Below are 13,604 nucleotides of genomic sequence, written 5' to 3'. Positions count from 1 at the left end.
ATATTTAATTCGTTTGAAGTCGAATTGACATGTGGTTTTTTCCAACTTGTAGTTTAGAGTTTTAAATGAGTTTATACTATAATTTTGTCATTTTTGGATTAATATTCAATGATTTAAAGTCCCTCGAAGTCCGGATATCAAAACTGAAAATTTTCAACTTTTTATCTATTTGTTTTTGTACTTTGTATTATGTGAAAATGTTAAAACATGCATATCTCGTTCGTTTAAAGTCGGATTGACATGCGGTTTTTTTTCCAGAGTGTAGTTTAGATTTTGTATATGATTTTAGACTATAATTCTATCAATTTTTGGTTTCATATTCAATGAGTTACAGTCCCTCAAAAGCGGGATATCAATATGAAAATTTTCAATGTTCAACCAACTAACTAGTAAGTAATTACCAAAAAATTCTGTTTTTTTCCGGGTTTTTCGATTGTAAACCCATTTTATCCGGTTTCAACCTACCCACTTTGATGTTTTCGAGTTTTCCAGTTCTAGACCCACTTTATCCGGAACTGAACCAGAACCAGATCCTATATACCGGTCCGGTTTCCGATCTACAAAATCCTGTTAACCAATTCCATATTTTCTAGGTCCGGATCCATCCGATCCGGGTTTGGACCCACTTTCATCCTTATTTTAGGGTACTCCTAAATAGAGGAATAAATTCGGGTATTGTATAAAACTCCGTGGAAAAGCGTCTTGTACATCCAATCCATTTTAGTTGTCAATAATTTCATTTAAGACCCTAGAACTTAGAACAATAATATATATTGCCCCTTTAACTTTGAAATCTTGTCATCTTATTTTTATTTATAATAATAAATATAAAACATGTAAACTTTAGAACTTTATATGAGATGAGTGTTATTATCGAATTTCCGATTTGATTCTTAATTGTCGTCAAGTAACAAAATCATTAAAAACGATCTAAGATAAAAATGATTTTATATGGGCCTTTGGCTGAAAGAGAACCATATTGGTGAGGTGTAGTGAAGGTTATCTTAAAATTTAGGGATAGAATCCCCTAATGGAAAATTCGTTGGCATTATGGGCATATTTTTTCCGTGAATATATTTTAGAAAGATTCTTTTCTTCTCACGTTTAAAATCATACAAATATTAAACATAATTGACTTCTAATAATGGCCAAACCATATGGTTAAATGATCGACCGTTTGAATTATAAATTTATAATGGTTAATAATTAAATAATGAGTTATCAAAATCTTTTTTAATAACTAATCTATCAGTTTAAATATAAAATGTCTATTTATAGAATAAATTATAAAAAATATATATTAACTATATAGCTTATTCGATTTTATTAGTTTAACCAAATAAGTTATTTTTATTTAGTTACCCAAACCGAATGAAGCAAATATCAAAGTACCCCGAGCCAAATCAACCAACCATCATTTGGTTTGGTTCAGTTATTTGATTTAAGTTTTATTATTATTATTATTATTATTATTATTATTATTATTATTATTTATCACACCCTTGTATTTTATAATGTGATAGCAAAATTTTAAAATATCTTGTCATTTGTTTGGTAACAAAGAAAATGACTATTTTATTAACGTCTATAGTATACATACGAATTCTTAAAGATTTTCATTTTAAAAAAAATAAAAGTAACAACCATCATTAGTAATTAGTATGTACGATCATTTGAAATTAAAAAAAGTACATATGAGAAATGATAAGAAAATTAGGACTATACAAAAATATAGTAAAATAAATTAAAAACCTAAACTAGTAACTTGATTATTATTTGAGTTTAATTTTATTTAAAAAAATTAAAAATTGTATTACGTTAATATCATAGAAATTATCTTTTTGACAAAGTAATTTAATATATTAATTTAAACCAAAATAATAACATAATATATAGTATAGAGATTGGGAGGGTAAGAACTGCAAATTAAGATATATATATATATATATATATATATATATATATATATATATATATATATATATATATATATATATATATATATATATATATAACCTTAGGAATAGTAAAGTTATTTTTTTTAGCTGAATTGGTCTCTACACTTTACTTCTTATTTTTTTACCTATTTTGATATTTTTGGTTCTCGTAGTCAATATTTTTACACTTTTTAAGAACCTTTTAATATTTAAAGTTTGGCCACAAAACTTTAACGATTTGTCAATTTTGATCACTTTTCTAAAAAATTGTTAATTCCTACCTTTTTAATTCTTTAGCGGTTTTGACATTTCTGATCCTTGCAGCCAAAACTTTTACATTTTTTTCATAAAAACATAAAAAAACGGTCCGGGGCAAAGCCTGAGCTTTTTATCCTTGCACTTTCTACGTTTGTCATATTTATCGATTCGGAAACAACATTAAAAGATTCTGGCCCCCGCGTAGCGGGTAACCTTTCTAGTTCATATTAAAACTAGTTTTTATTGATGTGACGTCTGTATTGGTGAATTTACAATATGTATTGGTAAATTTACAATCTCTTTCGTGCAAATAGAATTACCCACATTTTATTGTCATCTTAATATGTCATGTAAACACATAGTTACATATAAAATATCCTCTTAATATGTCACATAATTAGATTGTTCAGTTAAGTGATTAATATTGCAAAAATTAAAAAACTTAATAATTAAATCATAAATAAAAACAAATAAAACAATGAATGTAGTCAATGAACTATTTATAAAAACCATGTTTGTGAAATTTACCCTTTAATATATTAAATTTAATATATTAATATTTTAATTAAATTAAAAACTTATCTTCCTTATTACTTTTTTATTGACGCAAAGTTCGTTTTAGAATTTCAGAGTAAAAAAGGGACGAAACCGGAACCGGGTCTTGTACACCGGTTCCCGTCCGTATACCAACCGTCTTATCTTCTTGCAACTCTCGTCGATATGTTCATCGTCATATTTATACGCAGATTCTTTGCTTGGTTTCATCTTCTTCCCTCATGCCAAAGCTTCCTTTCCCTTCCTTCATGATACTATCTATCTTCGACTTCATTCATATCCAACCAACAATAAATTTTCATTCGGTTAAAATGAATGAAAATCACCTTCTCCAATCTGATTATATCGGTTTACATTCATGAAATTCTTTGCAAATATGATTGAGACGTGGTTCAGAAGAAGTTTTTACTCGAAATGGTAAAAACTTATGCGCTGGATATAGATTTTCATCTTTTAATGTTATCGAATTCAAATTTCCCTTCTGAACGTCTTAATTTTGCGTAATGTAGCCATTCAAATATCAAGCTGACATTGATGCGAATCGAGATTATAAAGAGGAGGCGAAAAGCAATGGAGAAGTATTTGAGGAATGATATTGTTGATCTTCTGAGAAACGGGTTTGTTGCTGATGCTTATCATAGGGTAAATATTTCTGGAATTTTTGTTCTCCCTCTTTCTTTGTTCTTTATTTTCAATTCATTCAGAAGAAAACATTGAGGATTGCAGCTTACAATGATTCGCGTATTTAACAGAATTGAATATATATGTCATGTATTTTGCAACTTTTAATGCAAGATGTACAAGTTGTTACTAGCTAAGTTGCTATTCAACATAAACAGGCTGCGGGACTATATCTTGACCAAAATCGGTCATTATGTTATGATTTCATCGAGCAATTTTGCATGCTGATCTTAAACCATCTAACAGTCATGAATGATCAGAGGTAAAGACGCATCTTTTGATTGTATGTGATGCTTTAATCCTTTCTTTTTGCTTAAAAGTACATTTTAATTAAGTTTTAACTGTTAAATGATTTCCTTCCTATGTTACGTACATAGCGAATGCCCAGAAGAATGCATGGAAGCAGTCTCATCGTTGATCTATGCTGCTGCAAGAATTGCTGATTTGCCGGAATTGCGCGAACTTAGGAGTTTGTTTACCGAGAGATATGGCAATTCACCCGAAGCTTTTATCAACAAAGAGGTTGACTCCTTTTATCGAAATGAATATAATTAAATAGTAAAACACGATTTTTAGGCTAAAATATAGAAATATATAATTTATTAGATTTAAGTCATTTAACCTATATATTTGCGGGTGGATGGAATTTTTGAAAACTTTTGGAACGTTTTATTAGATTTAACCTATATATTTGGGGGTGGATGGAATTTTTGAAAGCTTTTGGAAGATTTTAGTTATTCTGTTTCGTAAAAAGTACATATTAAACTATATTGTAAATATAAAATGATATAAATAAACATGTACTAAAAGAAAAAAGAATATATATAATTAAGGACATTTTTGGAATATTAATAAAAAACTCCATAAGTTACATCATTAAAAGCTAACTATTTTACCATATACTTATGTAAAGATACAGAAAGTCATAACACATATAGTTTAGTGATTAAATTGTTAAAAAGATAAAAACTCTAGCTAATTTACACCATTTTTTTCATTTATGGTTTTTAAAAGTTTAAAATACAGGTCTGTTATATTTTTATAATTCTTATAAATGAGCTGATTCGTACACAACAATTTTTCTCTATAGATACTAAATTGTGTTTTAAAATGTTTTATTGTACAACTCTATAAAACATCAAATTCTTGTTTATGGAAAAAAAAATTAATGTGTACAAATCACTTCCCTTCTTATAATAGTAGTTTAGTAAGAAAAAAAACCAATTATTAAATTGATAAAAATCAATTTAATAGTTAAACTGATAAAATAGTATAAATGTCTTAAGTATTTTCTTTTATATTTTTCTCTAATATGAAAACAAGGTAACATAGAAAAAAAAGTTTTATTTTCCTCTAATATGAAAACAAGGTAACTCAGAAAAAAGTTTTTTTTTTGTTTTTTTTTTACAATCACAAAAAGTACAAGTGTTAACTATCAAAAGATAGTAAGCGAACTAAAATAATAAAATGACACAAATTCATGCATATATTATTGTATATTTGCATTTTTATTTTTGTTTCGCGGTACTTTTAATCATGTAAAGCTAAAAAATATTTGTTGTTATCAGTTTGTGAATTTGTTTAAAAAGGAGCGCCCAACACATGACATGAAGATTCATTTGATGCAAGAGATTACATTAGAACATGGTGTAGAATGGGACCCCAATTCACTAGAACAAAGTTCAGACAAGCCACCCTCATCCAACGACGTACGTAAGATCCTTTTCTTTCTCATTCGTCAACTTTTTTATATTTTTATATTTTTATATTTTTTTTATCTCGTGGGTCTTATTTATACATTCTTAAAAACCAACAAAATACAGAGCGAGAGAAACAACATCACAATTATAAATATCACGTGTTTTGTAGGATCAACCCCAAAACATGTATGGTGATGGACACAATGAAGAATCTCATGGAACTCGCAATGAAAATGGCTTGAGGATAAAAGTTCAAGAGACAGGAAACCACGAGGGGTCAAATGGTGAAATTGAAAAACAAACGGACCAAATGCGTAAAAGAATTCTAGATTATTGGTCAAGGACCACTAGTCTATTCTCAACTAGCCGAGAAATCAGCACAAGTTCAGATGATAGTTCTTCTGATGATTCAAGTAAAGGAAGATCATTCTTTGGATTAAGACAAAAACATAATGGTAACAAGGAGAACCAAGATGTTTCAAATAATTCAAATATTCAAATTTTAGACAATAATGCCACATTACCACTAGGTGAGAAAAACACACGACGAAGAAAAGGTGGGCCCCTGTCACGAGTGAAATCACATTCCACTGAAAGTGTGCCAAATCCATTAGCAAAGAAAGGGCATGTGCGAACGGTTTCAGATGTAACCAATAATCCGCCAAGGGGACATGTTCATCCCAAACTCCCTGATTATGATGAAATAAAATCTCGATTTGCAGCCCTTAGAGCAAAAACTTAAGAGCAATGGTTCAAGTTATGCATAAACTCTTTATTCCTTATAGGTGTGCCTTATATTCATTACCTAACTTCTTGATGTTTGCTTTAGTGTGAGGTTTCACTTGAAGTTGTCATTATGTTTAAAAGATTCATATGGTGTAAATAATATAACTTATAATAAAATAATGCCAAGTGAATAAGTGTTTGTTGTAACTTATGTAGTCTCGTTATCAGGTGGATGGTTTTTTAAATATGTTGTTGTTCGTGTAACATGGATAGGGGTATTGAATTAATTTCTCTGGAATTGAATTAATTTATCTTTTATGCTTTTTTGTGATTCATAGATCGAGACTAGCAATTACATTTTAATTTCATGTGATATGGTGAATGACACTTAAAGGTGAGATAATTGTGGGAAAATTTGATATTTATACTTATAGATTTATTATCACTGCTTTACATAGTGGTTGGAGATAAATTTACGGTTACACTTTCCTTTCATGTGGTGTTTCTTACAATGTTATGGATGTTCTTTAGCACCACAACAAAAAAAATTTCAAGAAAAATCGTATGGGGAAGGAGAAATTTGTTATTGCCCTTGATACTAGAGTTCTTTTAGGTCTAGTTGTTTTAATGTCTCATGAGCATATCGGATAGGAAATCCACTTAAATTTCTCATAGTTTATAACTTTTGCAAACTTGTTCTTTGTTAATCCTGAATATATAAAAATTATACTTTGATTGTTCAGAAAAAACTTATGTAAATATTAGCATAAAATGATGTTGTTTTGGTAGTAAACCGATTATAAAACTATGATTATTTTTTATTTATTAATTGTTAAGTGAGTTCATTTGAACTTCATATTATTTGTTACTTAATAGATTAAACAAGAACCATTACCAAAAACAAACCTTATAAATAGATTTAATACATATAATATTCTAAATTGCTTTATATATATTTGTATTGTTATTATTATAACAATATTGTTTTTAAATTAAATTTTTATGCTATACCATTTATATTAATGCATTGTTATTGTAGTTTTATTTAATAATATTGCTTTTGTAATTATATTTTTCTGTTGTACGATTATATATATATATATATATATATATATATATATATATATATATATATATATATATATATATATATATACTAGTAAACTTATTGGGCCGTGATAATCACGATCCTAGAGAAATGATCTATAAGCTTGTGTTAAGTGATTAAATGAAAACACGATTTCTAACAATAATATAAATACTTTTATACGGTTACAATTATAATAATTGACGTCCCAAAAATAAAGGAACATCAAGATATCGATGTTCTCTACAGCAAGAGTCTTATGAAGTTTCTAGTACAACAAGAGTCTTATGGAGTTTCCATATGACTATAACAAAAAGAACTTGTCTAGCATTTTTAGAGTGTCACTTCACATATAGACTAACAAAATACGTTATGAATATTTTCTACATGTCCATGCTTGTGTTAATACCCATTTACCTCCGGTTTAATTACATTGCGAGTGTTGATAAAGATTTACCTCTAACTCAGTGACATTGCGAATGTTAATAATAATCACCCTAGCATGACACAAGGGCAACCTTTGACCATACAGTCGTGAACAACCCACCAAGAAAGAACTAATATAAATTCTCATTACAAAATAAAAACATACAGGTTATTACAGTGCTTTCTGATGTATGGTTATGTATATCATACCACAAAGCCACATATATCATTTCCTCCTACAGTCAAAGACCATTAGTTCAACTTCAAGGTCATTTTTGTTGTTGGCGATTGTAATTTGTCTGATTCCTAATTAGATCATATTCCAAGCCTACTTGTTTAATGGCAAGATTCATATGGTTATATCACCTTAATATAATAGTAAAGATGATAAATTTAGTCATTAAAAGACCAAAAGACCCTTATTACATATACGAAAATAAAAACCCCAAAAAATGATTATAATTTAAAATTACCGGCTTATTCAACTTTTGTTATTGAATTACATTCAATTTTCTGCCAACCAAAAGTGTAACAACATTATACTTTCAGAAATCTGCCCAATTATATAGGAGTGTCGTACACTTGGGGAGATTTGCTGCTATAATTGGATGTAATTTTCAAAATATAATGTACCAATTACTAAAAATTTGAAAGTGTAATGCTATAAAATGTCGTGAGATCATTAATGTAGCCCTAAAATGCACTTTCTAACACCATTCGAATTTTGTGTCTTTATCCTTGCCTTTGGGACCGACCATAGCTAAGATCCTAAAACTTTGATAGTAAAATCAAGTGAGTTTCTTACAACATGGGGACCATGCAAGAAGATGTATCATTTTACCTTTTGTAATGATTAACAAAAAAATAATTAAACTTTCTAACCATTGTTTGTCATCACCAACCAAGAACATCTAAGTGCGACTATTGCTAACAGTTGATCTATAATTACTTTAAAAAAATGAAATCAATAATAAAATATACTCTTTTAGCTGGGGCATTTGAACTGTAGCATTAATAATTGAAAACCGTGAACATATAACATCAAATATAAAGTAATTCAAAAGGTTAAATGCACGGTTAACCCTTTTGTAATTTGTTGAAATTTCTTTTTAGGTATGACCAAAAATGCTTTTTCTTGTTATTAAAACTAACGATTCTTATGTTTTTCATAGATCCCCAGGTGTTACCAAATGTATTTACCATTGTTGCTTTTTCTTCTGTTCTCAACTCATATTTACACGAAGAAAAACATGGCATAATGGAAAATTTGTAAACATGTAAACTAGGAATTTGGTTAAATGTGGATGAAAGATGCAAGTCATCATCATCACTGGTTGTTGCAGTGCCATCTGAACAACTTAAGTAATGACACCAACTGCCATCTAATCTCCTTTAATTAGCAATATACACCCACAACCCAAACAACCATTATTTTACTGTCACTTCCCTTTTCACCTTTTATTACTGACTACTTTACCAAAGATTTAGAATAAGCAAAATCATCCATGGTTAAAAAAAATTCATCATCACACAAGATATCCAATGCATTTTAAAAACGTCAAATTACATGTTTCTTTTTAAAAGCAACAAATGGATAATAGTTGATCATTATTTTACTTAAAAAATCTTGTTCTTTCCATTTCTTCCAATTACTACATCATAATTTACAATTCTTATCTTATTAATAGTAAAAAGTGAATTATGATATTGTTTTTCCTAATACTTAATTAAAATAGAACTTCAAATAGACACTCTGCGATTGAATTCTTACCTTTTAAGTGTCATAATAAACAAAATACTTTTATTTATATTGTTTTTCTTTCTCCTTTTCATCTTCATCAATATTTATATCATTTTATTGATTTAATCTTAGACTTATCTTGTTGCTAATCTTCACCATTCGTGACACCAATCAAACCGCCATCATTTATGATGAAACCAAAAGTAGTTTGAAAGCTTCTAAAAGTATAATGTAAAAGTAATAGATATTTGCTTTCCTTGTCATATAGAAAATAGGTTTCCATATGAAGTACTGTCTATTTACAATTTTTCCCTCGTTTATTTTTCTTTCAACTTTTTTGAGTACTTTACCATTTACTAAAATATGTGTTATACATTACCTTTACATCAGATTATATAATATTTTACCGATGACAAGAGCTATATGGTTTACTTTTCTGCTTCTTTGCAAATCGCCTTATCGTCATATCCTTACACTATTCAATTCAGTTTTTTACTTGCTCAAATAAAGTTTTAGAATTTATTAAAAAATCAGATATATTGGTTTGGCAACCAAAATGAGTATAACTAATAAAACATGCTCCAATTTGTCAACAATAACCTATTCTCCAACATTTGTTGATGTTACTTCATTTTAAACTTCCATATGTTAGTAATCTAATTGACACGAGGCAATTCTTTATATAAATGTAATCAAAGTAATAGAAAATAGAAATAAATAAGATATAACAAAACCGGCAGTAAATTATTTGTTAAAACTCACTACAAGAAAAGTCCTTATTAGTGACTAATTTTTAGTGACTACATAAATTTTGGTTACTAACAACATCATTTAGTCACCAAATATTAAGTGGTCACTGAATTTTGGTAATCCTTCAAATTTAATGACCAATTCTCTATGGTCGTCACTGAATCGGTCACTATACCATGAATAAAATTAAGATACTTTCTTTCATATCATAATAACTATTAGTGACTAAAAATAATGATTATCGTTTTAGAGGCCTAGTGACAAAAATTAATGATCACTTCATCTAAGGTTAAGTGACCAAAAATATTGATCACTAGCTACTCTTTTTTATTGGAAACCACTTAAATGTTATGCGGATAAACTGCAACCACTCAATAGTGGTCACTAAATTATAAAATGAAAAACAATTAGTTACCACAAAATAGTAGTCACTAGAGCTTTTCTTTCTTTCACACATAATTTTCCCAAAGCTCGTACATTTGACTAGTCCTTACCTAAGTTCTTGAGCACTTATCCACAACTAACCATAACCCTTTTATTAAACATATTTATTATACTACCCTTCGACTTAAAATCATTTTTGGACCCTTTTTGGATTTTTTTTTCGTGGTGTTTCATAAATAAAGAAATCAATTTTCCTTTTTCTATTTTCCATTTTATTATAATATACAAAGGAAAGCGTATCCCGCCTGTCTTCAACACATCCCTCCTCATTGTTTGCCCTAATTCGACATACCAACAATTGGCAGTTCGGCACCAAGGTCGTCGGTCCATCGTCGCTCCACAAAAAAAAGGTACTCTTTTCTCCACTCCGACCGTCATGGTTACATCTATTGCTCTCATGTCGCATAGTAGCTAATCAATCGGATCCTTGATTCCATTCTACCAGATAGTAGATAAAAGTTTGATTTTCTATCATTAACCTGAACATTTCCGTCTTCTCTCTCGCCTAACAGCTGACGCTCCTCCACATCTTTCCTTTCCAACTTCGCTCCTCGATCCGTCACCTCCTACATCTCCGGCCGTCCCACCCATTCCACACCTCCGACACCACCCTCGCACATCAGAACGTCGACTCATCTTCAGGTATCTAGTCCGTTCTTCATTTTTTCGGATTTCTCTTTATTTTTGCTGAAATCGATGCTCTACTCCAAATATGATGAAATTGGCGATTTCTCGAAAATCAGTACTGAAATCGTTGATATGAAATTGTTTGTTGATTTCTTAAAATCGTGATGTGATGTTATGATGAAATTGTGTGCTGATTTCTCTACTTTGTATGTTTTGATTCGAGTATAGTTGTCAATTACGTGAAAAGGAATACAATCATTTTTCAAATTTCTTTCTCTTCTCACTAATCTCCGTCTTATAGCTTTTATCTTGTCTTGAGATTAGATGAAAAATGAAAGTTGCTCTTTTCTTCTTGTTTAAGATATAGTACTTGTGGTTTAGATACGTATTTTGTTTCATCTATGAATACATGCTTTCAGAATGATAAAATCTTCTATTTTCTTGTGTTTGATTATGTTAAAGGATCTTCAGATGCTAAGGAGCAGAATCAAAAAGCCCACACATATTCCGAGGAGTTGGAGAAGCAGGTATGTATACAATGAGTTAATTTTTATCAAATTATGTCATGATTTGCATTCAGTTGTAGTTTATAGGTGTTTATTGCTTATTATAGGTGGAGAAACTACATTTGGAATTGGATCTCAAACTCAGGTTAATGGAGGCTTTGAAAACTAGATCAAAAGAATTGGATCAAAAGATGCTTCATATAAATACAAAGCTTCAAGAGGTAAGACTTTCAATTATTTTGTTTTTTATGCATTAGTAGTAGATCTGAATTGGAATTCAGCTCCATTCTATTTCGACATTTGGTTGCAAATGATTGCTACAAGCGACAAAATTCAACTTTCCTTACATAAGCTCATGGAATTCAATTCCAATCTCCCGCATTTGTAAACTGAATTTCAACCTTCCTTGCACAAACTCATGGAATTCAATTCCAACCAAACATGACCATTGAATGTAATTACTCATTCCATTACTATGGTCATTCCATTCCATCTAAATAAACATACCCATGGCTAATGATATCTATTAAATCCTACAATTAATTTAATTTATAATTTTCTACAGAAAAATTAGCGTTGACAAAATATCAAAGAACACTTAAACTTGTAGATTTTGGATTAGCAAGAGAAGAGACAGTTAGTTACCGAGATAGTGATTGCCAATATAGGGGCATGTCATTGGATGGCTCCAAACTCCAAAGTAAGTTTTTAATGTATGTTTTAATCTTTTTTTTTTTTTTGGTCAAAGATAAAGATTTTAAATGTCTTTTTTTATTTTTCTAATAGTTATATAGTACTAGGACACTAAGGCAAGGAGAAAAGAAGCATTACAACCAGAAAATAGATGCTTATAGCTTAGTAATTGTATAATGGGAACTTTTACACAACAAACTACCCTTTGAGGGTATGTACAACCTCCAAGCTACTTATTCTGCAGCTTTCAAGGTAAAAAAGCAATTTTATATTATCTCCTAAAGGGTAAAATAGTAAAACAAGAGGGGTGTAATTGTAATACTTGCTTTTTATCATTCAAAATGTGAGGCCAAGTTAGATGCTGTTACATTATTTTTTGATAATTTTGAGTTTTCTAGTTAATCAGTTAGTGATTTCCATGCTTAGAAAAAGTGATTTTTCAATCTGTAGGTACTAGTTTTAGCTTTTAAAAGTTAATTGCTATCATTAATTTTATTTGTTAATGAAGTATTATTTTGTTTTTTAGCCATTAAAACCACTAGAAGCAACACGATTTTTTTACTCCATTGCTTGGACACGGAATAGTCAACATATCATCTTTGACAGCAGCAGAACAAGGCCGCGGATTGCAATGAAACTTAACATCTACTTATCTTACTCTTATTTGTCTTTGTTTGCAATGAGATTCAATTTTTTTTTTTATTTTTTTATTTTTTTATTTTATGTATTTTCATGGTAAAGACGAGGTTGAATCTATATTTGAATATTTTGTATAATCCTTACTTTGTCTAAATGTGAATATATGATGTTACTTTTTTAGTCAACTGGTAATGTATATTCTGGTAATGTAGATTGAGAACAATTAATGCTTATCTTTTGATGAGTTTTTATGGTAACTAGTGTGATAAGTCAGGATAAATCAGTGACGATTTTGTATGGTCATTAATTGGATAAATTAATGATGACTTCCTATGGTCACTAATTGGATAAACTAGTGACGACTTTCTATGGTCACTAGTTTGATGAGACAGTGACAACTTTTTATGGTCATTAATTTGGAAAAAACAGTGACGACTTTCATTCATTAGTGACAACATTTAGTGACGAAACAGGTCGTCAAAGATTTAGTGACTAGTATATGGTAGTCACTATTTAGTGACCACTTTTCTATTTTCGTCACTAAGCAGTTTTTGTGACGGATCTATAGTGACGAAAAGAGACGACCAAATATTTGGTCACTAAATCATTTAGTGACGACTCCTTCTATAGTTAGTGACCATTTCGTTTTCGTCACTAATTGGCATTTTTTTTGTAGTGACTTTAAGAATTGGTAGTTGAAGGGTTTAGAAACATATAATTTAAAAAATATACAACTTTACTTTTGATATCATGTTCATCGTTGTATGTTACCGCCAAGAAACACATACAAATTGACTCCAACCATCAATAGAGCACATAATTCACCAAAGGGGT

At 29.4% G+C, this 13,604-nt stretch overlaps 1 protein-coding gene and 1 long non-coding RNA gene across 6 annotated transcripts; both read left to right on the top strand.

Moving 5' to 3' along the window:
- Positions 1-2,916: 2,916 nt before the first annotated feature.
- LOC145030184 (uncharacterized) lies at positions 2,917-6,064 on the top strand. Of its 2 annotated transcripts, XM_078978598.1 has the most exons (7): positions 2,917-3,167; positions 3,260-3,392; positions 3,590-3,693; positions 3,809-3,953; positions 5,000-5,140; positions 5,301-5,586; positions 5,662-6,064. In XM_078978598.1, exons 1-7 carry the CDS (start codon positions 3,109-3,111, stop codon positions 5,871-5,873), a joined length of 1,080 nt encoding a protein of 359 aa, XP_078834724.1. In that variant the 5' UTR covers positions 2,917-3,108; the 3' UTR covers positions 5,874-6,064. The 2 variants fall into 2 exon arrangements, with proteins under 2 accessions (XP_078834724.1, XP_078834719.1); XM_078978593.1 differs by having other exon boundaries at positions 2,920-3,167; positions 5,301-6,064.
- A 4,445-nt stretch (positions 6,065-10,509) lies between these two features.
- Positions 10,510-12,955, top strand: LOC145048902 (uncharacterized). Of its 4 annotated transcripts, XR_013683109.1 has the most exons (8): positions 10,510-10,655; positions 10,818-10,947; positions 11,395-11,459; positions 11,546-11,659; positions 11,720-11,892; positions 12,004-12,138; positions 12,225-12,383; positions 12,658-12,955. It is a non-coding gene; the product is annotated as an uncharacterized LOC145048902 (long non-coding RNA). The 4 variants fall into 4 exon arrangements; XR_013683106.1 differs by lacking the exon at positions 11,720-11,892 and having other exon boundaries at positions 12,049-12,138; XR_013683108.1 differs by lacking the exon at positions 11,720-11,892.
- The last annotated feature ends 649 nt before the right edge of the window (positions 12,956-13,604 follow it).

Source organism: Lactuca saligna, chromosome 1 (assembly GCF_052625555.1).
Source record: "Lactuca saligna cultivar CGN05327 chromosome 1, ASM5262555v1, whole genome shotgun sequence".
Taxonomy (NCBI): Eukaryota; Viridiplantae; Streptophyta; class Magnoliopsida; order Asterales; family Asteraceae; genus Lactuca; species Lactuca saligna.
This window is presented reverse-complemented; position numbering and strand designations above follow the sequence as displayed.